This window comes from Drosophila innubila (genome assembly GCF_004354385.1).
Source record: "Drosophila innubila isolate TH190305 chromosome 2L unlocalized genomic scaffold, UK_Dinn_1.0 5_B_2L, whole genome shotgun sequence".
NCBI classification, from domain to species: domain Eukaryota; kingdom Metazoa; phylum Arthropoda; class Insecta; order Diptera; family Drosophilidae; genus Drosophila; species Drosophila innubila.
Genome location: NW_022995373.1, coordinates 6,105,343 through 6,127,289, shown reverse-complemented (window position 1 = coordinate 6,127,289; position 21,947 = coordinate 6,105,343). Strand labels below are relative to the sequence as shown.

Sequence of the window (21,947 nt, the reverse complement as noted above, 5' to 3'; positions counted from 1 at the left end):
ATTTTGCTGCGAGCCTGTCACCATCAACTTTCACTGTTTTCCTAATAATTAGACTTATGTTTATGCAATTCGCTGGATTTGTCCGAAATCCGTTACGGATATTGACGAATCCGTAGACATTTTCGAGACTCAGCTGTTACTGTTTAGTTTTCGTATTTCTGCCGAATACAAAATTACAATTACAAATGTAGTTAGCAGGGCTGCCAACTTGCTTTAATAATCATGTCGCAACAAAAAACGGGCTGGCATGCTTGTTTCGCAGCTCATAGTTTGATCAAATTCCAAATTGTTTTGAATTTTACAATTTCTATAATTTTAAAGCAATAATTTTCGAACTTCGGAATTTTTATTTTAAAATATTCCAATATTTCCCCGAGGAGTGCTGAAATTTTAAAATTCATAAAAATTACCACATATATATTATTTAATTTTGAAAAATAATTTCTAAAATTAATTAATTTTAAAATGAACTAAAAATTAATCCACATTTGAATTGTGCGCCGGCGTTACTTTTTATTCGGAGCCGGCGTTGATCAAATAGTTCTGATTAAGTTCAATTAACTACAATAATGGAACGAACTAAATCCCTGAGTGTAGGCATGTAGTTCAGCTGAATTTAATTTTTAAGAGTTAAATTATATTTATAACTTTTTCTCCCAAGGAGAAGAGAACATCTTTATTTTATTTTCTTTACAAATATTTATTTATTGCTAAATTCAGTTCACATTTCGATTGTGCGCTGCTCATGTTCATTAAGAGTGTAGGCAGTGTTAACAACGTCCGGAAAAAACTGTCGCACTGCCAACTTTAGTGCAAATATCTGTTTCTGGCTGGAAATCCTTTTTGAGTGCACTTTTGAATAGTCATAGATAGATGAATACAAATTGATATTGGCCTTATTGTCGTCTAATAATAATTTTAAAATTTTTTTAGCAATCCAACTCTGAAAATAGCCAGAATAAGCTATAAAATAGCTAAGTTGGCAACAATGAAGTTGAGCCATCTTTTCTTAGCCGCGCCTCAGAGAGACTGATTTGTTTATTCACAACTGAACAAGTTCCGTTCGCAAATTTGGTCGCTCTCTCTCTCTTTCTCCTTTCGTCTCTCATTTTCAAAGACCGATTTTTTGAGCAAGCAACGACAAAGTAGGAATTTAAAAATCAATCAAATAACTCTTACATTAAGATTGTTCGGTGTCAGTGTGTGGAAAAAGACAGTTCTTTTAAAATAGTTTTACAAACTAAGAAACCTATACGGCGCACGCTCGCTCTCAGTGTATAAATTATTCATTTTACCCCCAAACGTTCTTTACTGTACTCGCAGATTCGTGTAGCGTCCACGACGACATTGAAAATTGAACGGCAGCCGAACCGAGCGTGCGAGTGAGCTAAGCAGAGCGCTTGTCAACTCGAAAAGCAGTAGAGAAAAAGAAGGCGACGAAGACAGCAGCAGCAAAATCGACGCCGCACGTACCGGGAGCATTTAAAATAATTTTTTCTGTGGATTAATTTTACTAAAAAGGATTTAAACACAATGACTGAACGTGAAAACAACGTCTACAAGGCAAAATTGGCCGAACAGGCCGAGCGCTACGATGGTAAGTAGTAAAAAAAAGACAAAAAACTAGGCGAAAAAAATTTTTTGTCAGCGGAGCGCCAAGTTTGGGGAGGGGTCCAGCAGCGCTGCCGTCGCCGTCGCGTGGCCTGCGCTTCATCGAAAAATTGCTGAAAAATGTCCACATTATATACAGTGGTAGATGGGAAAAAAAAGAAGTGGAATTTTTAATTTTGCAGACATTTATGTGTAGGTGCGCCTCGCTGCTTGTAACTTTCGACAGCAGCGTCGAGTCGGCGTCGTCGTCGCAGCCGATGAGTAGTGTTTCTTCGAAAAGACCGAATACCGAATGAAAAAGAAGATGACAAGGAGGCGAGGCAGCACAGCACTGTAGAAAATGGCAAAGAAAGACTGTGCAAAAGAAAAATGTGAAACAAACCTGATTTTTTTTACCGGCAAAAATTCGCGTGGTTTTTCGTTTTTTGCGTTGGCTTCTTTTGCAAAAAGCAACTTTGTTGCGTATTACATTTTTATATAGTAGTTTTGACTAGAGAGCTTTAGGGATGGGGGTAAATTGAAAATTTTGTGTATTTAGCGTTTGGTGATAGGCGCGTGAGGGCTGCGCGACGGGCGAACGACATCGTTGCTAAGGGCTGTTTGGTAGTAACTTTTTGGGTGTGTGTGTGTGTTGCCAAGGCAGAGTTTTCAAGTTGTGAAGAAAATCGTACTCAACACAATTTGTTAGATATTTAAATATGCTAACGGGTGGTGTTTCCCCACAACTCAACTCGAATCAAATCGATGAGAGTGAAAACTTTTTCGGCATACTCTCTTTCTCTAGTTTCTGTTTCGTTTCTTTCGCTGTTTCATTGCTGCTCGAAATGTGCTTTGTTGCGCAGCAGCAGAGCAAGGCGGCGCCGTCGTCATCATGTCGTACTGCGAAAAATCGATGAATGAATCGATTGTGAGTCTGCCGCTCAAATTGTCGCTCGGTTTGCGATCAGCATCTCTACAGTCAATTTTCTTTTATATGTGTTCTATGCAAATTAGTTGTTAGTCCTTATATACTTAAAAAACAAAAAAAAATAAATACAAATTTCTCGCAACTCTTACAACAAGCCACTTGGCAACTCTGCTTGATAGTGCAGAGAAAAAGAAAAAGGAAAAAATTGCACTAGCATTACTCATGTTTCTGCGCGCATGTGTGTGTGTGTGTATGTGTGCCTCTGAGAGGCACACGCATGCACGCACACCGACACACTGTTAACTACTCACACCAGCATAGTTGGCACTTTTATTGTTGCTGTTGGTTGCTGCTTATTTAATTAAAAATACTTCAATTAATTAAAATACTGTGGCTGCTCAAAATGCAAAACGCTAGGCAGCGAACAGACCAGCGTTTTTGGCGTTTGGCTAAAAAAGCGCGCGAGCTCAACAACATCGCTTAAATGCGTCGCCATGTGCGTTAAAACGAGATAACTAGTGTGTTGCCTGCCGACAGTGACACGGCTGCCTCTGCTGCCCCAACACAGTGGCGTTGAAAAGTCTGCTGCCGCTGATTTTCGTTGTATTTGAAAATGAGCACCAACTACTAAGTTAAAAAGAAATACTACTGACAATTGTCAGGAAAACTGACAACAACATTAACACTGGCGGCATTCTAAACTTCTTTCCCCTGGTTGTTTTTGTTGTTGCTGCTGCTTTGACGGTCTAAAGAAGTCAATCAACTATTTGCAGCTACTGCGGGTACACACACACGCACACACATACACGTGAACATTAAAGTCTGTATCACATGTTTTTCTTCTTATTTTCGCCTGCGTGTGCTTCAAACTGCCATGGCCTGTGTATTTGTATTTGTGTGAACACTTGGCGTTGGCCTTGTCGCACTTGGGCAGTTTTAGTCATGCTGGAGAGACCAATACAAATGCATTCCAGGCAACCGGCAACGACTGTCTGCCTCTCTTAGTCTCAGCCACTACCCTCCGACTCTTGTCTTCTCTTCCGGCGCCCCCACAACGTGCCCCCCATCCCTCCCTTTGTACACATTAACGTCAGTGGCGGCAGCAGCAACGTTTTTGCCTTTAAGTGTACTTTCAGGTGCTGCTCCCGCTTATTCTAGCTGTTTTTTTTCGAGGTCGCTGCCGCGCTCTTTTTTTTCTATTCTTTTTTTTTTTTTGTTGACGCTCGCTTCAATGTCGTCAATGAACACAAAAAAATAAAATAAGAGAACAGTAAAATCTACAAATGTTATAATAGCATTTACGGATTTGACTGACTTTTGTATTTCCTTTGTGTAATTGCACTATTGTAACGGTACGTACGCATGCCAAGTAGCGTACACACACATACATGCATAGATACGAGTATGTATGAATGAATGCCCCCCCACATACCCATACGTGCATATGATTTGTGTGTATAATCGTACATATTTATCTGTATACATATGTTTCGACACACCCACGAGCAATGAAGTATAGCCAAGGATCAAGAGATTCCTGCTCTCCAATGACGATCCCTTTGTGCTTGTACTTTCAAAAGTATGTACATTTTTATACATGTACATACATATGTATATGTTTTTTTTTTCGTGACGCGCCCTGACTTTGTATGTGTGTGGGGTGTGAGTTGAGTGGGAGTGGGAGGCGATTTAATTTTTGGTTGACATATCAGCTTTTTCATTTTGATTCATTATATTTCGTTGGATCATTGCGTGGGAATTTGACTTGATTTATATTTTATTTTTGGTTGTATATTTATTGATATCCTCAATTTGTAGAGTAGTTTTGTAGTCTGCTATGCCGACACTAAGTTGTGTGTTGGAAAACGCATTTGGAGTTTTGTGCCATTGCCAAACAACAATTTGAAGTTCAACCGAATGCAACAACAAGATTTTTCTAAATTGAACAGCATGAATCACGCAGTCAACTTTATTTCCATTTTCACAGCAATATAACAAAGCTGCTGCTGCTAGAGTGTTAGAGAGGAGGGGGGCTGGGGGTGACGAATGTACGTCAGCAGCAGCTGACTGCGAAAGAAAGAGAGAGAGTGAGAGATGAAGACAGAGCAAATTGAAATGCAGGCAAAGGCAAAATGCTACAATTACTCTATTTAGCGCTGATTTCTTTCAATGTGTGTGTGCGTATGTGTGCTGAGTGCATACATATGTGTTATCAGCACGCAAACCGAAACGACGCCGCGTCGACTTTAAGTTGCAGCTGCCACTCGATCACAGTCAAAGTCACAGTTGCAGTCAAAGTCACAGTTACAGTCACTGTCAATGATTGTGATTCATGACGCGTTTTTTGCACGAAGTTGATGACGCCTCAACTGCTGTTGTCGTTGTTGTTGTTGCGGTCAGCTTGAAGGAATGTGCAACAATGTGTCTGGGCGGGTTTTTGCTCTCTTGACGCTTCTTATCAGTACAATGACAGAATCGGTCTATAAAGGGCAAAAGACTCAGCACAGGAAACCGTTATGCCTAGGTAGTCATGAATGTGTGACAAGTTATGTCATTGTAGATTGGGTGTGTATGTGTGAGTGTGTAGATAATAGATATACGTATCTACATATTTATGTAGGTGTGTGTGTATATAAAGATAGGATAAATATACAAATGAAATCAAAGGTGTGTATTATCTATAGTTAATGTATTTCTGAAAATTTGATTGTAGATTCTAATGCGAAAGCAAACAAAAAAAGAAAAGATTGCAGGTCCTCAATTATCGACAGACCTATATAGTGTCCGATTTCAGACTGATTTCTTCAGAAGTCCTGGTCCTAGCAAGAGATTTGATACCAATCTTGTCAGGATAGGACTAAAGACTCTAAATATATGATTATAACATGCTTAAATTAAAAAAAAAATAATACATTTATCAATTTAAAAAGCGGGGACCAGGAATTGATTTTAGAACTATGGATTTTTGGTGGAGACATCTTAGAATTGATCGTAGATTACGAATTTGGGTTACCAATTTTGTTAGTTTATTGGGCTCTAAAGTATACGGTTTTATCAATATCTTACTGTACTTTTCTTGACAAAATTAAAATATCCTATGCACAAGAGTTTTGAAAATGTTGTTCCTCTTTTAAATTGCCCGATATTTGTGTTGTCGAACCTTTGCAGAAATGGTGGAGGCTATGAAGAAGGTGGCTTCCATGGACGTTGAGCTGACCGTTGAGGAGCGCAATCTGCTCTCGGTTGCCTACAAGAATGTGATTGGAGCACGTCGCGCCTCGTGGCGTATAATCACCTCCATTGAACAGAAGGAAGAGAACAAGGGCGCCGAGGAGAAGCTGGAGATGATCAAGACCTATCGCGGTCAGGTGGAAAAGGAGCTGCGCGACATTTGCTCGGATATATTAAATGTGCTCGAGAAACATCTCATTCCATGCGCCACATCCGGCGAAAGTAAAGTATTCTACTATAAGATGAAGGGTGATTATCATCGCTATTTGGCTGAATTTGCCACCGGCTCGGATCGTAAGGATGCTGCAGAGAATTCATTGATTGCCTATAAGGCAGCAAGTGATATTGCCATGAACGATCTGCCACCAACACATCCAATTCGTTTGGGCTTGGCATTGAACTTCTCGGTAAGTTAACAATAAACAAGGAATAATAAGAAAATCAAAGATCGTAACAAATGATGCTGTTAATAGGTGTTTTACTATGAGATTCTCAATTCACCGGATCGCGCTTGTCGCTTGGCGAAAGCCGCATTTGATGATGCCATCGCTGAGTTGGATACACTGAGCGAAGAGAGCTACAAAGACTCGACCCTGATTATGCAGCTGCTGCGGGACAACCTCACATTATGGACGTCTGATATGCAGGCAGATGGTGAGTAACGGATTCCAATCCGATTCGAGATCATCATTAGCAATTCCAATTGTAAACTAACACACATATATATCTCTGATCTTTACCGAAATGTATATAGACTCCACAACAGGTGACGGCGAGCCTAAACCGGAAATTCAGGATGTTGAGGATCAGGATGTGTCGTAATTTAAGTAAACCCCCGCCCTTCCATTTAAAAAAAACACAAAACAAAAAAAAACATATACCTTCTAAAGTAAATATAATACATATAATATATATGCATACAACAATAAAACAACAACACGCAACCGGGTAGTAAACAGCAGCAACAATAACAACAACAAGAAGAAACAACAGTAATAACAACAACGATAAATGACAACAACAGCAACAGTGGCAACCACAAGATGAAGAACAACAACAGCAGCAAGTAGCAAGTAGAAACCATCAGGAAAAGCAGGCAAAGATGAAAACCACACAAATACAAATGAATATGAATAACAACAATGAAAAACAACAACAACAGTGTATTTACAACATTAACTGAGGGTGGTTCGTGGGCGTGGCTGTTGTTGGGGCATGCATGAGGTGCAGCCGTCGTCATCTTTGTTGTGACTTCCCCAAAGCTACAACAACAACAGCAGCAGCAACAACAACAGTAACAACAGCAGCAGCAACTACTACATTTGAAATTTTTTGCATTCGAGAAACAAAAGCATTATATTATATTTAAATAAATATTATATTTAATTCTGAGAAGCGAAAACAAAATAAACTTCATTTCAAAAAGATCACTACAACACACACACAGAAACAGTACGCATGAAAAAGTTGGCATATTATATTTACAATCTTATCAGCAACAAGAACAACAACACATAAGATACACAACTTCAACTTTAATTTTAAGCCAGTCATAAAGTAATTAAAAGAACTAAAATAAAAAGGTAATAACATTCGAAAGAAAAGCAAACTTAATAAGCGCAATTTGAATAAAAAAAATAATGCGAACGAATATAAAACAAAATATGTAAGAAGCAAACGCAGAAACAAAACAGCAGCAATTAATTTAAATTTAATACGAATCGAAAAACAAGAAAAGCAAATGTGAAGTAAGAACGAAATGAGCAAACAAAGTCAAGCAACAAAACTAAAAACGAAAAAGTAAAATAACAAATGAATGTTAGTTAATGCGAAATTCGAAAGAGTAAAAGTAAAACGAATTCTTAAGCCTAAATTTGTATGTAACGTTTAAGTGTGTTGTTTAATAACACTACTGAGACACCCACACACACATACACATACACGCATATAAGAGAATAACCAAGCAAACATAACACACAACACTAACGCAAATGGAATGTTTCATTTTCGTTTTACTCTTAAATTTCTTTCCATCACCTCTGTATTTGTCTCTTGCTCTCTCACATGCAAATCAAAAAGAATAGAAAAAAAAAAACAAAAAACAAACAAAAAATTAAGCGCATATTACGTTCGTGTTTTTATACATATGTACAAGTTTGTTTAACAGTTTTTATTCAATTCGCCACAAACATTTCATATATATAAATATAAATATTAAAACGAAAAGTATTTGTAGTTGCTAACAACAATTGGTACACATATATAAATATATATTGTATACATCTTAGTATATATATACATTCGTATATACTTGTATATTTTCTATGCCTACCACTTATGTAATTTGTAGATTTCGATTTTTTCCAAGTGAAAACCCAACTCCCTCCCCCTAAGCAAAAAACCAATAACAAAAGGGCGACAAATATGTTTGCATTTAACACTCGACAACAAGGCAGAAAAATATTTAATTTAGCATAAAAAAAAAAAAATTCAACAAGAGAATGTTTTGGGATTATTTTTCTTGATTCTTGCTGCGTGCCGCCAAGCGATTGATTTTTGAATACGACACAAAAAACAACCAAATCGAAGAGCACTTTTTTTCAACACTGTTTCGGTAATTAAGAGTAACTAAGAGCAATCTGAGAAAAAGAATAAAAAGATAGAGCGATCGAACCGAGCAGAAGTTGAATAGGTATTTCGAGACAGCAGCGGCAGATACTTAATTAATAACGAAAAGCAACAAACAACTAAACTGGCATTCGTATTCATTTCAAATAAAAATATTTAAAAAAAGAAAATGCGCACAGTTTTAATAAATTTTTGTTCGACCTATCGACAGAACGAAATGGAAACTTTTTCAACGAACCTTTGTGGGTGGGGGTACTGTAATGCAAGTCCCTAGCAATATGTGTGCCCTAGTACTAAATGGATATGTATGTACGTATGACAAATGTATGTACAGTAGCTCACAGTTTATTTCAAACAGCACTTGGCAAAATTTGTTTAAATATAACAACGAAACTAAAGGAAATATCAAAATTATTGCAGATTGTAAGCCTAATGCCTAAATTTATCAGATACAACTTTATTTATTTATTAAGCATTTCAAAACAATTTAAAATTAAAAAAATTACCATAAATACGTAATTTGTTTTGGATGATTTTTAAGTCTTAAATTGTTTAACATTAAAAATAAATGAAATTGTATTCGACAAGTTAAAACATTAAGCTAACAAAATACTTTTAATAATTTTGATAACTCTTTTAGTTTAGCCGTTATAACTAATAAACAAAATTCCAGCTGCTCGTTGAATTATGCTCTGAGCCACTGTATATGAATGTGCGGCTTTTATTTTATTTTTTTTATCAGAATTGTAGGCATTACTCACATGAATAAACAAATTTTGATTAAGTTTCTGTTATTGATTTGATTTGTTCGCTTGAAGATGGGTGTAAAAGTCAGAGGGAAGCTTCTCCCACTTCTCTACACAATACACAGTTCATGTTTATATCAAATTTTGTACTATTTCCCTAACACTTCCCGCAAATCGATAAAAACAAATTACAATCTTAAAGTTATTTTTATGTATCCCAAAAATTTCATAACGTTTGAATAATAAACGCAGAATTTAGAACATTCTGGTAGAATTTATATACATTTACAAATATGTATGCCTTATATTTCTTGAAAAACTTATAGAATAATGGGTTCCAAAACTTTGTAGGTTGCAGATGTGTCACGTTGTTAATATAATTAAGTGGAAATTTACTTTAATTGTGGTATATTATAATATTTATCATTTAATTTTATTTATCGCAGTTTTTTATATAAGGGCTAGTTACAGCTCCATATAAAAAGAAACAGCGAACCATTTTTAGGTTAAATGTTTTTATGTCAGTTCTTTATAAGAATGAAATATGGTCACCTACCTTCAAGACGCCATACGATTATGTAATATTGATTAAGCAATTCTATGCAGTAAAGCATAAAACATTGCATTTACAGAAAGGTTTCCCGCGACCGGACGTAGGATAAAATATAGGTTTATATTAGGTTTTTTTTTACCCTGTGCTGGTTTATTAAGTTTGTGACAAGTAGCCGACTTACCATAGACTTCAGTGTTTAATATCTAAATAAAAATATTATTTTTTTGATTTTTAAAATTTATATAGGTTTTTAAAAGTGTAATGTCTTTAAAGATCGGCTGTGAGATTCTCTAGTAATGTTCAAAAATGCAAGCTAACCTCTGGAAATAAGCTTTTAAAAAATACTAGATTTTGAAAATTAAGAAAAATGTCAATTACATAAAAGTGTTTTAAGTAGTGTTATCTAGGGCTCTAGGTTAGTTTTGGTTTACGCAAGCATAGTCCAACTTTACTTTTTTCCCCTTAAAATACAAATCCTAATAATTTTCTACATATTTTCTTTATCTTGAAGGATATACCCCTGTCCTTGTCCGGGTTTTATGTTCAGTAGCTTCTAGTCCTTAAAGATAGCCATTTTATTTGTTATTGATTTATCCTGTTTTCTAGTTCGACATGGATATCCTTGATGTACAATCCAAATTTCCTGAATTTCTTACTTTGCTTAAACTACGTCACGTAGTTGGAATTATATTATTACCTTAGTTATATACTAACTTTAACCATAATCTCATTCATTTTTAATAAATTTTATTTATAAAGTTTTTGTAGTTTAGTTTCTGGTTGTTCATAAACACAATTTAATTAAATTGTGGTGTAACTATCAGGCCTGTTCTGGTTGCCACTTTCGGAATGATTGATCGGAAGTGAAATTCTTAAACCTGTTCAAATCTTAATTCGACTAACATTTGGCGTATTGAATTCATCTCGAGTTGGTAAATTTAATCCTGATTAGGTCAAAAAAGACAATTTTTAATTACTTATTTTTTATTAAAAATACATTTTATGAAATCCTATAAAATAAGAAGTGAAAACCAGAGCAGGCCTGTATATATATTAAAACTAGCTTTATCTGTGCTATTACTAGAGGGGTATCTTTTAGTCGATAACAATCAGACAAGTCAGCAATGCAGATGAACCAAATAAAAGTGGCAGTGACCACTTGAGCTCATTGCCAAAGCACAGCACAGCAGCAAGTGAACTAGGTCTAGTGGGCATTGTTTGGGTTAGTTCTACCCCGTATTGTCCATCCCCTTCACATTACAAAAGACGTGTGTCACATATGGCATATGCTTACATATCTATATTTGAAAATCTACACAAATTGGCAAAGAATAAATGCAGCACAAAGTGGTCGAGCCGAAAGGCCTAACGATTTATTTGTAAAACGTCGCTGAGCTGGAGACGACATCAATTGGAATTGGAAGACATGGCGCTGCAATTGCAAATTGAGAAGCTCAAAGGTCTGGACAATTACAAGGCCTGGTCGATGACGGTGCGTGCGTATCTGGAGTCCGAAGATCTGTGGAGTGTGGTCGAGAGTGGACCAGAGAATAATGAAGAGGTACCCGGTACTCGGAATTAATTGAGTGTTTACATTCATTGCCATTGTTGACCTTTTGCAGTCCCTGCTCAAGGATAAGCGCGCCAAATTCATCATCCTCTGCCTGATTGAGACGAAGCTGTGTCAGTTTATGGTCAGTATACGCACGGCTCGGGATCTGTGGAACTATTTGCGTACTCAGCATTCACTACGCTGAAACAGCTAGCAGAAAATACCAACAATAAAGTACTAACAATGAGATTTGAGTGTTTTTTAATTCACCTAACTATGACTCAATTATCACCGGCTGGTCCTCTGGATCCTCGTCGAGGAGACCTTCAAAATGCCAGTTGAGCTGTTTTCCCAGTCGCTTGATCAGACGTTCCGCGCTCACCATAAGTCCACCGGCGTATAGATTCACCAGCAGCTCACGCACATCCTTGTAGACTGTGTTATATGGGCTGGGGGTTATTAGCTCCTCCGGTAGATGTGGCAGCTGGTGGGCCAGCACTTCACTGTACTTCATGTAGGCCAGTTTGTGTTTGCTGACAGCTGTTTCCGAGTGTGCCAACAAAGCAAGCAACTTACGCCAGTGGTCCAACGATTCCACAGAGTAGCCAACCAAAAAGAAGACAAATGCCAGCTGCAGCTCCTCAATGAGCCCATCAGGGCTATTCCCGAAGCTTTCAAATAGCTTATTAACAGCCGCAATGCAGTCAATGGCATGACGGGATATATCCGCTGGTAGTGCATCCTGTGGCACACGCGCAGGCACAACACAGAAGCGTGGCGCTGTGCCCGCCACAGGCTTCAGATTGGGAAGCATGTCAGTCTCGTCCAGCAGCAGTTTGGCAGCTGTATGGCGTTTGCTCATATTACCGGCATTCCCCCGGGGTCTATCTGCATCCGTGCAGGATTGCAGCTCAATGTTTGTGCGTATGGTTCCGAGCTCTGGGCGACAACGGTCTACACATGGCTCACTTACACTGCCTGTCAGATCCTTCCACTGGCAGACATATCGATAGTCATAAGGAGCGAGGACGCGTTCCAACTGCGCTAGATTTCTACGTATACGTTCACGCTCCACCTCTGGCTCGGCAGTCTGACGTGGACGCAGCTCCTCCAGTTCACTGTCCCACTCGCGTACCAGAATTTCGTTGGGATGAAAGTAGTGGACGAAGCCAACACGCGGTGCAGTGTCGCCATAAGGTCCGCGGGAAGCGCACCAGATGTAGTGCACGCCAGGTGGAATCATTTTGACGCCTCGGAACTCTGGACCGATGGTGTACGAGCACAAGTCCACGCCGAACTCGGTGCCAACGGGAACGCCAGCTATGACCAAAACGGCGCCTTCGGAAAGCAGTCGCAGCGCCAAATCAGGATCCATTTCCATGCTGGAGTTGTCCTTATTCATTTTGAATATATTCTTATTTGATTCGTGTTATATTTTACTTTGTAATATTTATTATTCATTCATTTGGGAAATCAGTTTCAGATTTTAAATGCTTTTAGCATGTTTAGCAATAGTTATATTGCTTTTAGTGAAATATGTTTATAGTTGTGGGACTCGACTCGATTTTTAATCGATTTTGTTTTGGTTAAAACTCACACATCCCTAATTGTCTCATATGATAGAGGTATTCCTGCTACAGATTCGGAAATTTGACAAATTGAATATATTTTTAAATTGTTATGCATATATTGGAAATGGATAAATTTTTAGCAAGGAAAACTGAAGTGGAATATGTAAAAAATTAAAATAAAAAGGAAATTTAATTTATGAAATGTGGAAAAATTGAAAAATTTAATTTAATCAATAAATGATTTAATACAATCGATGGTAGCCTTACTCTAATGGTTTTCGATAGCTTATCATTCGCACAGTCATCAGTGAAATGGCGCAAATTTAATCGCCGAACTTATTCAAATTGTACCAAATTGTGAAAAAAAAGGAACTCACAGATAAATAGCCGTATTAGGCTGGGAATTAGATGCAGTTTCCCGTAGGAAGACGTAGGTCGTATCACTAAGAAAACAACATGTAGAGAACACATCCCATACAACTGAGTTTCATCAGAAAACGCCAAGCATTGAGTCCGCTGTGATATTGACAATGGTCCTTAAAAAAAGAACGGTCCGTTTTTTCTACTTTCGTTGTATGAAATGCGTTCTCATAGGATATTTACTTAGTGGTCGTACGCCCCAAGGATTGCAAGTGACTCTAAATTTAGTCAGAGTTTAAATATAATAGAAAAAAGTGCTTTATCTCTTCAATTATGTATATTCCAATTTTACATATTGGTAAGAAAATAAAATAAATATAGAAATGTGAATCGCACAGTATTTTAACGTGCTGTTATTTTGTAATTCTTATATTCTACTTTATGGTTAAAAGTTTACATGATTTCACTTTAAAATACAGGTGACTTAGTATTGTAAACTACGTTTAGTGCCGATATCGTCAAGTATTTGACGAAGCTCCTCATCTTCGAAACGACCCTCCAGTGATGGTATCAATGCCTTAGCTTCCTCTGGTGCCTCTGGGCACAGATTACCCAGCGCTGCTAGTTCAAATTTGTGTAGTTTCTTTTGCATTAGCAAACTAGAAGAGAAAACATTGTATTTTAAAAATTTACATCTAAGAGGAACTGTTTACAATTACCTGCGTACAGACATAATTGTTTCCTTATTCTTGAACTTGCGGAAACTGTCTGTGTAAGCATACGTTTTCATAAAGACCTCGGAAAATTCCTGCTCTTCGTCGGCGGACTCGTTTTGACGCTTCCGATGATCGAGCAGCATGTGAACCTCAGATATCAGCAACGTTTCCGCATTTTCGAACTCTGCAAAACAGTCGGATGGAGTACATAAGTGGATCTGATCTGATAAACTAAATATTTAATTTGCTTGTGCAATTTACAAGTGAAATATAAATAATGCTTATGGGTTTAGCCATAAGAAAGCGGCCGGATGTGGCCATTTTCAACTAGGAAATCGTAAATCTGTCGCGTTTTGTTCACATCGATCTTGATGAGTCGCCGTGCATCGCCCAGTCTAAGATTTCCCAGTTTGGCGTGCTCCGCAATCAGTTGATTCTTGTACTCCAAGTAAGCTTGGGGTATCAAACGTGCTACGCTGCAAAGTGTACGCTCTCCAGCATCCAGCTTGGAGTAGCCTGGCATATCTGTAAGGAAAGGAATCATGTTATTAGTCTTCCGATTTGGAGTGATTATAGGCTTAGCTTACCTTTAATCTCCATTGGACTTGCCTTGCGCCGTGGATACATCATATACACCCTGGAACTGCTTCCCTGTGGCGCTTGCTCCATGTTCTGATTCTGCTCGTAATGATGGACCAGCTGTTGCCAGTCATTGGCATCGTTCTGCCTTTGTCGAGCATATTCCCGCTGAGCGTGCTGTCGCTGCTTGGACAGTCGCGTATAAAGCGCGCCACCGTAGAGAGTGCGAACGCCATGCTGTCGGAGATCGTGCAACCAATGGATACGATTCTGCAGCTGGCGATAGTAGCGCAGCGATTCTACCAACATGTCAAACTGGACGGGTTCTGAGATTTGCATGAGAGCGAGAAAACGCATGCAACTGGAATCGCTACGGAATACATTCACATACTTCGTTATCCAGCTGACCGTGCGATTGGGCATGATGAGGCCGTGCTTTCGCATTATGTTGTAGCGACGCTGGCGTTCCCTACAAAAGAATAATTGTATATATTAGGTAAAGACATTTGTCAGGTTGATTAGGAATTCATTATAGTACCTCATGCGATTGTTATAGGCAAGCACTAGCGCATATTGCAGCTCCTCGTCCAGTTCTCTGTCATGCGATTCAGAATCAAGCTCATCATCAGCATGTTGTTGTTCGTTTATTATGGTCAGCAATCCTTCAGCAGAGGCATCGTAAGGTGTATCAAAGTCGCCACGTGCACAGCGATAGCCGGCATTGATTTTGAACTGAATGGACGCTATATCATCGTGTCGCGGTGGCTCAACCGATCTCATTTTGAACACATATGGCATACGCTCAGGCATGTAGCAAAGACGATCATGCTGCAGGCCAACCAATCGCTCAAATATGCCACCAAAGTAGCAATCATTATAGTGCCGTTGCACCTCTGCTGGCGAGTGTCGTCGGCCCAGCTCAGTTGCTATAGCATCCCAGTTTCCATACCCGTGTGTTCTCAGCGCCTGCAGCAGAGTTCGTTCATCCCGTGACGTCCATCCAAATTCGTTGGCAAACACCTGAATGTCATCACGGATTATAGTGTAGGCGTGGTTGTTGCGATGTGCGCCAATTTCACGACCTCGTGCAAAGCACTGTGGACAAAGTGAGATGTCCAAGCACTCGGAGCACTTGATGTATGGTTCAGTGACGATGCAACGACACGTGGCACAAGTTGGTTCAGATGCATGGCCGCTGTTAAGAGCACCACTGGTGACAACAGCCACACTTTTCTCCATCTGGCTATGAAATGCCTGAGCATTATAGAATACCGAAGAACACTTGGTCTCTTCATCGGTGCGTGCCCGCTCGAATTTTATTGTAGAAAGCTGCTGATGCTCCTGAGACTGCGGCACCTGACTTGTTTTCAATTTAACTGCAAATAAGTAATTGAATATGTTATGGTAAACAATTGGTGCCTAGTGGCCACCCAAAGCACTCTTCTTTCACTTGTAAGTTGCTTATTTTCATATTTAACTATTGTTATTGTTGTTACCTTTGGGAAACTGCAAATCGGCGGCATCCTCATCCACCATATCCACGGGACTCATGAACGACATGATTGTACTTTACTTAATGCTCGCGCTTTATTAAAATATATAAAACTATCGTTTTAATAGACGAGTTGTTTTAATGAAATTGTTTTATGCCGCAATGCCGCCTTTTTTCGACAACCACAAAAAGCACGAAATTTTTGCTTCTTCTTCTTTCTGTTTTTTGAAAGATGTTGCCACCTTGGCAGAAAAATGTTACCGATAGTTTGAACGTTGGGCAGTCATTCAATTCATAAAAAGATACTATTTGGAAAAATTACTAAAGGCTGCCACCCAGTAAAAATTTCCGATCTGGCTCACCTACAAAAGGTAAATATTCAAAAAAAAAAAGGTAATTTTTTCTTTTTTTTTAATTTGAAATAGAATTTTGCTGATTTTTGAATATATTTTTATAAATTTGTTTTGTAATTTCTTTAAGCGCTTATAAAATCATTTACCTTTATTTTATTAAATTTCGAATTTCATTGGACTTGTCATAATTGCTTTTTAAAACGTTTTTTGTTAAATTTTTAAATTTCACGCGCGTTTCCGTCAGCTGCCAAGTTTTTCGCACTTGTATTGAATAGAGAGACTGCCAGACGTTCAAACTATCGGTATTATTCTCTAGGATTCAAGGCTGCCACATAACTAAAAACAGAAACAGCTATTTTTTTTGTCTAAGAATTTGGAAACACTGAACCGGCATGCTGTTGCAATTAATTTTGAGGCGCAACTTCGATTTGTGGGAACTTCTGACTGAATACGTTAGAAAGTAATGAACGAAGTTAATGTTTCACCACCGATCGACGATCTAGCTGAAAAACTCCCGAAATACTGCCACTTCTTCAAACATTTGCTAGTCGAGGAGTTGGCACTCGAGTCCGATTACAGGCAGATTCATTACGGCAAATGTGCTGTTATTGGTCGTTTATCTGCAATTCCGGATTATTTTCGGCTGGAGAACGTAACAGTACCTCACCTGCCAAGGTAAGTAAGTGAACTAGTTGCTTATATATTTATTAATAACTCGTACAATAATCAGTGACTACAAGTTGCCGACTGGAGCGGTGTCTTTGCTGCTGCTAAATTTCACCTACGATAAATCTGGCGACAAAAGTCTGGCGCATGGTAGCTATTGCATTGTCCGCGGTGAAATTGTGCTCTGTAACGTTCAGAAGGCAAACAGTGAAGCTCTGACCATTCGAGGCTTGCACGAACAATTGTATCTACTTGGCGATAGAGAGGAAGCACGTTCCCAATTCCTGGAGCAGATACACACAACTCACAAGCCGGCGCTTAATGTCTGGAACACGCGTCGCATCGATCAGGCCGAGCAGTTGATTCAACGTCGACTGGAGATTCGAGTAGTATGCAACGAAAACCATATCAATAGCTTATGAGATGAACTCGCACTATCTAAGCACATCGCGAAGCAATCCCCAATTTTATACATTCTCCCAGTTATTTGAGCATACTGAGAGCACTGCCAACGGCGTTCAGTTGGAGTCCCAGTGGAAGGATCAGACACAGCAAACTGCTTGGATTGAGTTTTGGCAACGAGAGGGTCATGAGCTGCTGGAACAAAAGTGGCATAAACATTATCCAGAATACAAGCAGCAGATTGAAGAAGCTACAGCTGCAGAGCGAGCAACTTGGGAGGAGTTGTGGCAGCAACACGCCAGTAAGCAAAGCGAACACTTTTGGCATATTTTCACCTGTGCCTTTGAAAACTACGAAAACGATCTGTTTAATGGACTAGGAGACGTTGATCAACCTTTATCAAATGTTAATGAGCATTTGGCGGATTTAAATATTGATCAAGGTGTAGAGAATCCGGAGAGTTGTGACGAACTGTACTTCTCCGCCAACGACGATCCCTACTCACTGGACGAGGAGCAGCAGCTAAAATTGCTTGGTTTACCCACATCCTTTGGTGCCCCACTCGCCAGAAAGCAACGTAAACCAAAGCCGCAGTCTGTGTCTGATAGTGAGTCTGATAGTGATAACGACTCGACTTTATTAATCATGTCTAAGGACACAGACAAGGACTTAGCGCTGCACTCGGTGCAATCTCGGAGCATCAAGAAAAAGAAGCGCCAAAAGGTACCAAACGGTAGAATCCCAGAGTTTATGCAGAACAGCACCATGTTAAAGTATTGGTTCAAGCGTTTCTCACTGTTTTCACGCTTTGATCGGGGCATACTTTTGGATCATGAAAGCTGGTTTTCCGTGACGCCAGAGAAGATTGCCAAGCAGACGGCACTTCGACTATCCGGCGATATCGTTGTGGACGCCTTTTGCGGATGCGGCGGCAATGCCATACAATTCGCCAACACCTGCGAACGAGTGATTGCCATTGATATCGATGCCAACAAATTGGCCATGGCAAAGCACAATGCCACCATTTATGGTGTAGCCCACAAGATTGAGTTCATACATGCGGATTTTATGCAATTCGCAAACAGCACACGCCTGCGTCCCAATGTTGTGTTCCTCAGTCCGCCCTGGGGTGGGCCGGGATATCAAAAGCAGGCCACATTCGATATTGAGCAGCATCTGCTGCCACTAGGAGCCACGCAGTTGATGCAACATGCGAGGCGACTGTCGGACAACATTGGCATCTTTCTGCCTCGCAGCTCGAATATAAAGCAGGTGATTGCCCTTTCACATGTGGGCGGGCAGTGTGAGGTGGAGCACAATTATCTGGATACGCGTTTGGTAGCCATTACGGCGTACTATGGCAGCTTGGTGAAGAATCAGCAGCCGGAAGAGAAGACAAATGATGAAAGCACAAAATAATATATAAGTTTGCCAAACCGAATGACAGTGAAATGGAATTTTATTAAAGGAAGTATGTTTTACAACTTTGATTTTTATCTTAGTTTTAAGAAATATATCACTAATTTATATATCTACTTGCATATTTAATGTTGAATTCTTATTTGTATCTCTTTCATTGTTAGCAACTTTGTCGAAACAAATACAAAGCAAAAGTGCTGTAACCACATTGATAACGACTTGACTAATAAATAAAGTCTGTCCTTTATGCTTAATCTCTCAACAGTGCTGTGCTGATGCTTCGTTGTCCATTCACAAGAGTTACCAAGACAGCAGCCAAAGCGCAAGCACTTTATCCAATTTAGAGAGCTTAAAATGTTCTCTGCTCTAACTGTTTGTCTATATGTGGTGAGTTCCACTGACCAATGGTCATAACCAGAATGGTAACTCCCTCTTTTCCCCTGCCATACTGTTGGTCACATTGCGACATTTAATTAAAAAGCAAACGAAACAAAGCGTACGCCAATTTTTAAGAACTTTGTAAAACAACTCTAAGCCTGGCAACCAAGCGGGGCAATTAACATGTCCATGTCACAAAAGTTACCCATAAATTCCAGTGTAGACGTGATAACAACAACAACAGCTACAGGACCACCGACATCAGCAACCCTTTTCGTCGTTAACAACATACTTAGGTCATTCGGTTGAATGGGGTAGGGATGTGTTTGTGGAATCTCTGGCTGCTAAATGGCAATGGCATTTCGTTTTCCCTTTTCCTGTTTCTGTTATTCTTGCCGTTGCCGACTTTCGGTATTTTTAGAGCAACTGTCTAATTAGTTTGATTAACTTATTAGTAAAACTGAAAATGTCGTAATTATATGCTGTGCATGCTTTTCAGCCCTGATTTGTGTAAGTTTAAAATTCAGTTAATTTCGTTCCAGGCAATTGCTGAAAAATTACTTTCTGTTTATTCCATGATTAGTAGTAAATTAACTTATTAATAGAGCACAAATGTCTAGTATCGGAGATAACTGTAATTTATAAAAACAAAATTTAAAAAATATGGACGTTTCCACGGCTCAGACGCTTTTGTGAGTCGATACCAGTTTGGTTGTTTAATTTTAAGTGCAAACGATGTTTCATTGAATAAACAGGACTTTAAAAAATCTATAGAATCAAAGGATTAATCTGTAAACTTTTGGCAATTACTTCAGTATTTTAAAAGCTTATTTGGGTTGCATGTTCTCAGTATGAAAATGGCAAAGTTAGGAGTTACTTATGAATTAGTTTAAAAAAAGTCACAATTTAAAACAAACGCATTAAAGAACTTATCAATCGAACCAGAAATTTGTTTCCCAAGCCTTACTAACTGAAATGATATTATCGATCGCGAGCACAGCCTTTTCGTAATTTTAAGTTGATTTTTCCATAACCTTTGGGCTTTTTAACCAATTGGTAGTTATTTCATCATTTATTTGGAACACCGTGTAGAATTAAACTACTTAATTATTTTCAGGCTGTTAGATATTTTAAATACAGATTAAGGAATTGTAGCCTTCTTTTTGGGCACAAAATTAGTGTTGATTTTAACGATTTTACCTAGGCAGAATCGATTCATAAAATCTTTCTTGCAACGACGAATATTATGTTTAAAGGACAATTGATTCTATATTTCCTGGTTTCATCTAGAGCTTTGATACCATTGTTGTCAGGATCGGGTCAACAGCATTAAAGATATGCTCGTAAAACTAAAAGAAAAAAAATGTATACTTAAAATGCGCGGACCAGGAATTGGTTTTTGAACTATGTTTTCCTGGAAAAAACATCTTAGAATTGACCATAGATTACTACTTTGGCTTACCAGTTTTTGTGAAAAATACGATTAAATATATATTTACTTATTATGCTAGTACGTTATTCCAGTACGTTTTCGGCTTTCACATCCTTCTAAGTTCTTCGATTCTAATAAATATGTTTAACAGCCTTCTATGCTTGCGAATCCTCAACATGTTCAGCCTATGCCCCGGGACCGAACTTATTCGACTTTTCACACAAGCACGAGCCGAGGTCAACACGAAATCGCGCCTCAGATTAGGCAAGAGAGCACAATTGTTCACTGCGATAAAAACAATGGGGGCATTCAGCGGGTAATTTTGATCACCAATCATGATACCTCATTACTACTTTTCACATTCAGCAGGTAATTTTTAACAATCAATACACAAAAATAGTAAAATTGTCAAATAAAAAAAAAAAATATCCAGCTAATCTGTATATGTTTCTTATTATTTAATTATTAATTTCATGCAAATTCCAAGCAAGCCAAAAAATTGTTTTCATAGCTCCGATTTTCTAAGTGTAGAGTACACTAACACATAGTAATTTTTGTGCCTCTCTTCCTGAAAAAGCAGCTCAAGCTTGTTAGACCCCGTACTTAAAAAAAGTACAGGGGTCTATTGGGTTTGTTTTAACGAATATGTGCGTAACAGGCAGAAGGAGGCGTGGCAGACCCTATAAAGTATATATGTTCTTGATCAGCATCAACAGCCGAGTCGATATAGCAATGTCCGTCTGTCCGTCTGTCTGTCCGTCTGTATGAGCGCCTTGATCTCAGAGACTATAAGAGATAGAGATACCAAACTTGGTTTCTCTATACTGCGAGCAGATCAAGTTTGTTTCAAAGTTCGGCCACGCCACCTTTATCGCCCACAAATCGAAAAAAAAATTTCAATTCCAAATTATAAGAACAATTTAAAAGCTAGTGACACCCAATTTGGTATGTAGATTCCTCTATATTGCAGGCAGGTAAAGTTTGTTTCTTTTTTGAATCGGACTACTATATCATATAGCGCCCATAGAAACAATCGGTCGAAAATAAAGTTTTAGTATGAAAAACTGTTTGTTTAATAAGATATTTTAACCAAACTGATGCAATAAGCATACAACTTGGTTTTATATATCCTGTCCAAAGTTGGTTCAAATCGGACCACTATATCATATAGCTGTCATAGGACCGATCGGGCGTTAATCAAGTCTTAGTAAGAATTTTTTTTTGTTTTTTAAGATATCGTAACCAAACTGGTAGAATATGCATTAAACTTGGTTTTATATATCCTGTTTAAAGTTGGTTCAAATCAGAGCACTATATCATATAGCTGTCATATGACCGATCGGGTGAAAAT

At 38.5% G+C, this 21,947-nt stretch overlaps 6 protein-coding genes across 7 annotated transcripts; 4 read left to right on the top strand and 2 right to left on the bottom strand.

The window, feature by feature from the left end:
* The first annotated feature begins 1,345 nt into the window (after positions 1-1,345).
* Positions 1,346-6,873, top strand: LOC117782661 (14-3-3 protein epsilon). Its single transcript, XM_034619687.1, has 4 exons — positions 1,346-1,597; positions 5,687-6,156; positions 6,223-6,403; positions 6,504-6,873. The coding sequence occupies exons 1-4, from the start codon at positions 1,534-1,536 to the stop codon at positions 6,569-6,571; spliced, it is 783 nt and encodes a 260-aa protein (XP_034475578.1). The 5' UTR covers positions 1,346-1,533; the 3' UTR covers positions 6,572-6,873.
* Positions 6,874-10,961: 4,088 nt separating this feature from the next.
* Positions 10,962-12,795, bottom strand: LOC117782656 (protein AAR2 homolog). Its single transcript, XM_034619683.1, has 2 exons — positions 11,499-12,795; positions 10,962-11,438 (listed from the first exon to the last, which is right to left on the bottom strand). Exon 1 carries the CDS (start codon positions 12,628-12,630, stop codon positions 11,503-11,505), a length of 1,128 nt encoding a protein of 375 aa, XP_034475574.1. The 5' UTR covers positions 12,631-12,795; the 3' UTR covers positions 10,962-11,438; positions 11,499-11,502.
* On the top strand, positions 11,079-11,477 carry LOC117782657. Its single transcript, XM_034619684.1, has 2 exons — positions 11,079-11,237; positions 11,299-11,477. The coding sequence occupies exons 1-2, from the start codon at positions 11,103-11,105 to the stop codon at positions 11,431-11,433; spliced, it is 270 nt and encodes an 89-aa protein (XP_034475575.1). The 5' UTR covers positions 11,079-11,102; the 3' UTR covers positions 11,434-11,477.
* A 742-nt stretch (positions 12,796-13,537) lies between the features above and the next one.
* On the bottom strand, positions 13,538-16,151 carry LOC117782675 (DNA-directed RNA polymerase II subunit Rpb4). Of its 2 annotated transcripts, XM_034619703.1 has the most exons (5): positions 15,951-16,151; positions 14,993-15,830; positions 14,463-14,923; positions 14,137-14,400; positions 13,939-14,059 (listed from the first exon to the last, which is right to left on the bottom strand). In XM_034619703.1, exons 1-4 carry the CDS (start codon positions 16,012-16,014, stop codon positions 14,165-14,167), a joined length of 1,599 nt encoding a protein of 532 aa, XP_034475594.1. In that variant the 5' UTR covers positions 16,015-16,151; the 3' UTR covers positions 13,939-14,059; positions 14,137-14,164. The 2 variants fall into 2 exon arrangements, with proteins under 2 accessions (XP_034475595.1, XP_034475594.1); XM_034619704.1 differs by lacking the exons at positions 14,137-14,400; positions 14,463-14,923; positions 14,993-15,830 and adding an exon at positions 13,538-13,818 and having other exon boundaries at positions 13,879-14,059; positions 15,951-16,125.
* A 518-nt stretch (positions 16,152-16,669) lies between these two features.
* On the top strand, positions 16,670-17,421 carry LOC117782674. The gene is made up of 2 exons (XM_034619702.1): positions 16,670-16,974; positions 17,030-17,421. The coding sequence occupies exons 1-2, from the start codon at positions 16,763-16,765 to the stop codon at positions 17,385-17,387; spliced, it is 570 nt and encodes a 189-aa protein (XP_034475593.1). The 5' UTR covers positions 16,670-16,762; the 3' UTR covers positions 17,388-17,421.
* LOC117782673 lies at positions 17,351-19,017 on the top strand. The gene has a single exon (XM_034619701.1). The coding sequence runs from the start codon at positions 17,389-17,391 to the stop codon at positions 18,784-18,786; it is 1,398 nt and encodes a 465-aa protein (XP_034475592.1). The 5' UTR covers positions 17,351-17,388; the 3' UTR covers positions 18,787-19,017.
* The last annotated feature ends 2,930 nt before the right edge of the window (positions 19,018-21,947 follow it).

Coding starts and splice junctions, on each gene's coding strand:
- LOC117782661 (XM_034619687.1), top strand. CDS start 1,534: ATGACTGAACGTGAAAACAACGTCTACAAGGCAAAATTGGCCGAACAG. Junction 6,157..6,222: donor GCTTGGCATTGAACTTCTCG/GTAAGTTAACAA, acceptor TGCTGTTAATAG/GTGTTTTACTATGAGATTCT. Junction 6,404..6,503: donor GTCTGATATGCAGGCAGATG/GTGAGTAACGGA, acceptor AAATGTATATAG/ACTCCACAACAGGTGACGGC.
- LOC117782657 (XM_034619684.1), top strand. CDS start 11,103: ATGGCGCTGCAATTGCAAATTGAGAAGCTCAAAGGTCTGGACAATTAC. Junction 11,238..11,298: donor GACCAGAGAATAATGAAGAG/GTACCCGGTACT, acceptor GACCTTTTGCAG/TCCCTGCTCAAGGATAAGCG.
- LOC117782656 (XM_034619683.1), bottom strand. CDS start 12,630: ATGAATAAGGACAACTCCAGCATGGAAATGGATCCTGATTTGGCGCTG.
- LOC117782675 (XM_034619703.1), bottom strand. CDS start 16,014: ATGTCGTTCATGAGTCCCGTGGATATGGTGGATGAGGATGCCGCCGAT. Junction 14,924..14,992: donor GCCTATAACAATCGCATGAG/GTACTATAATGA, acceptor ATTCTTTTGTAG/GGAACGCCAGCGTCGCTACA. Junction 14,401..14,462: donor AAGTCCAATGGAGATTAAAG/GTAAGCTAAGCC, acceptor CTTTCCTTACAG/ATATGCCAGGCTACTCCAAG.
- LOC117782674 (XM_034619702.1), top strand. CDS start 16,763: ATGAACGAAGTTAATGTTTCACCACCGATCGACGATCTAGCTGAAAAA. Junction 16,975..17,029: donor ACAGTACCTCACCTGCCAAG/GTAAGTAAGTGA, acceptor TACAATAATCAG/TGACTACAAGTTGCCGACTG.
- LOC117782673 (XM_034619701.1), top strand. CDS start 17,389: ATGAACTCGCACTATCTAAGCACATCGCGAAGCAATCCCCAATTTTAT.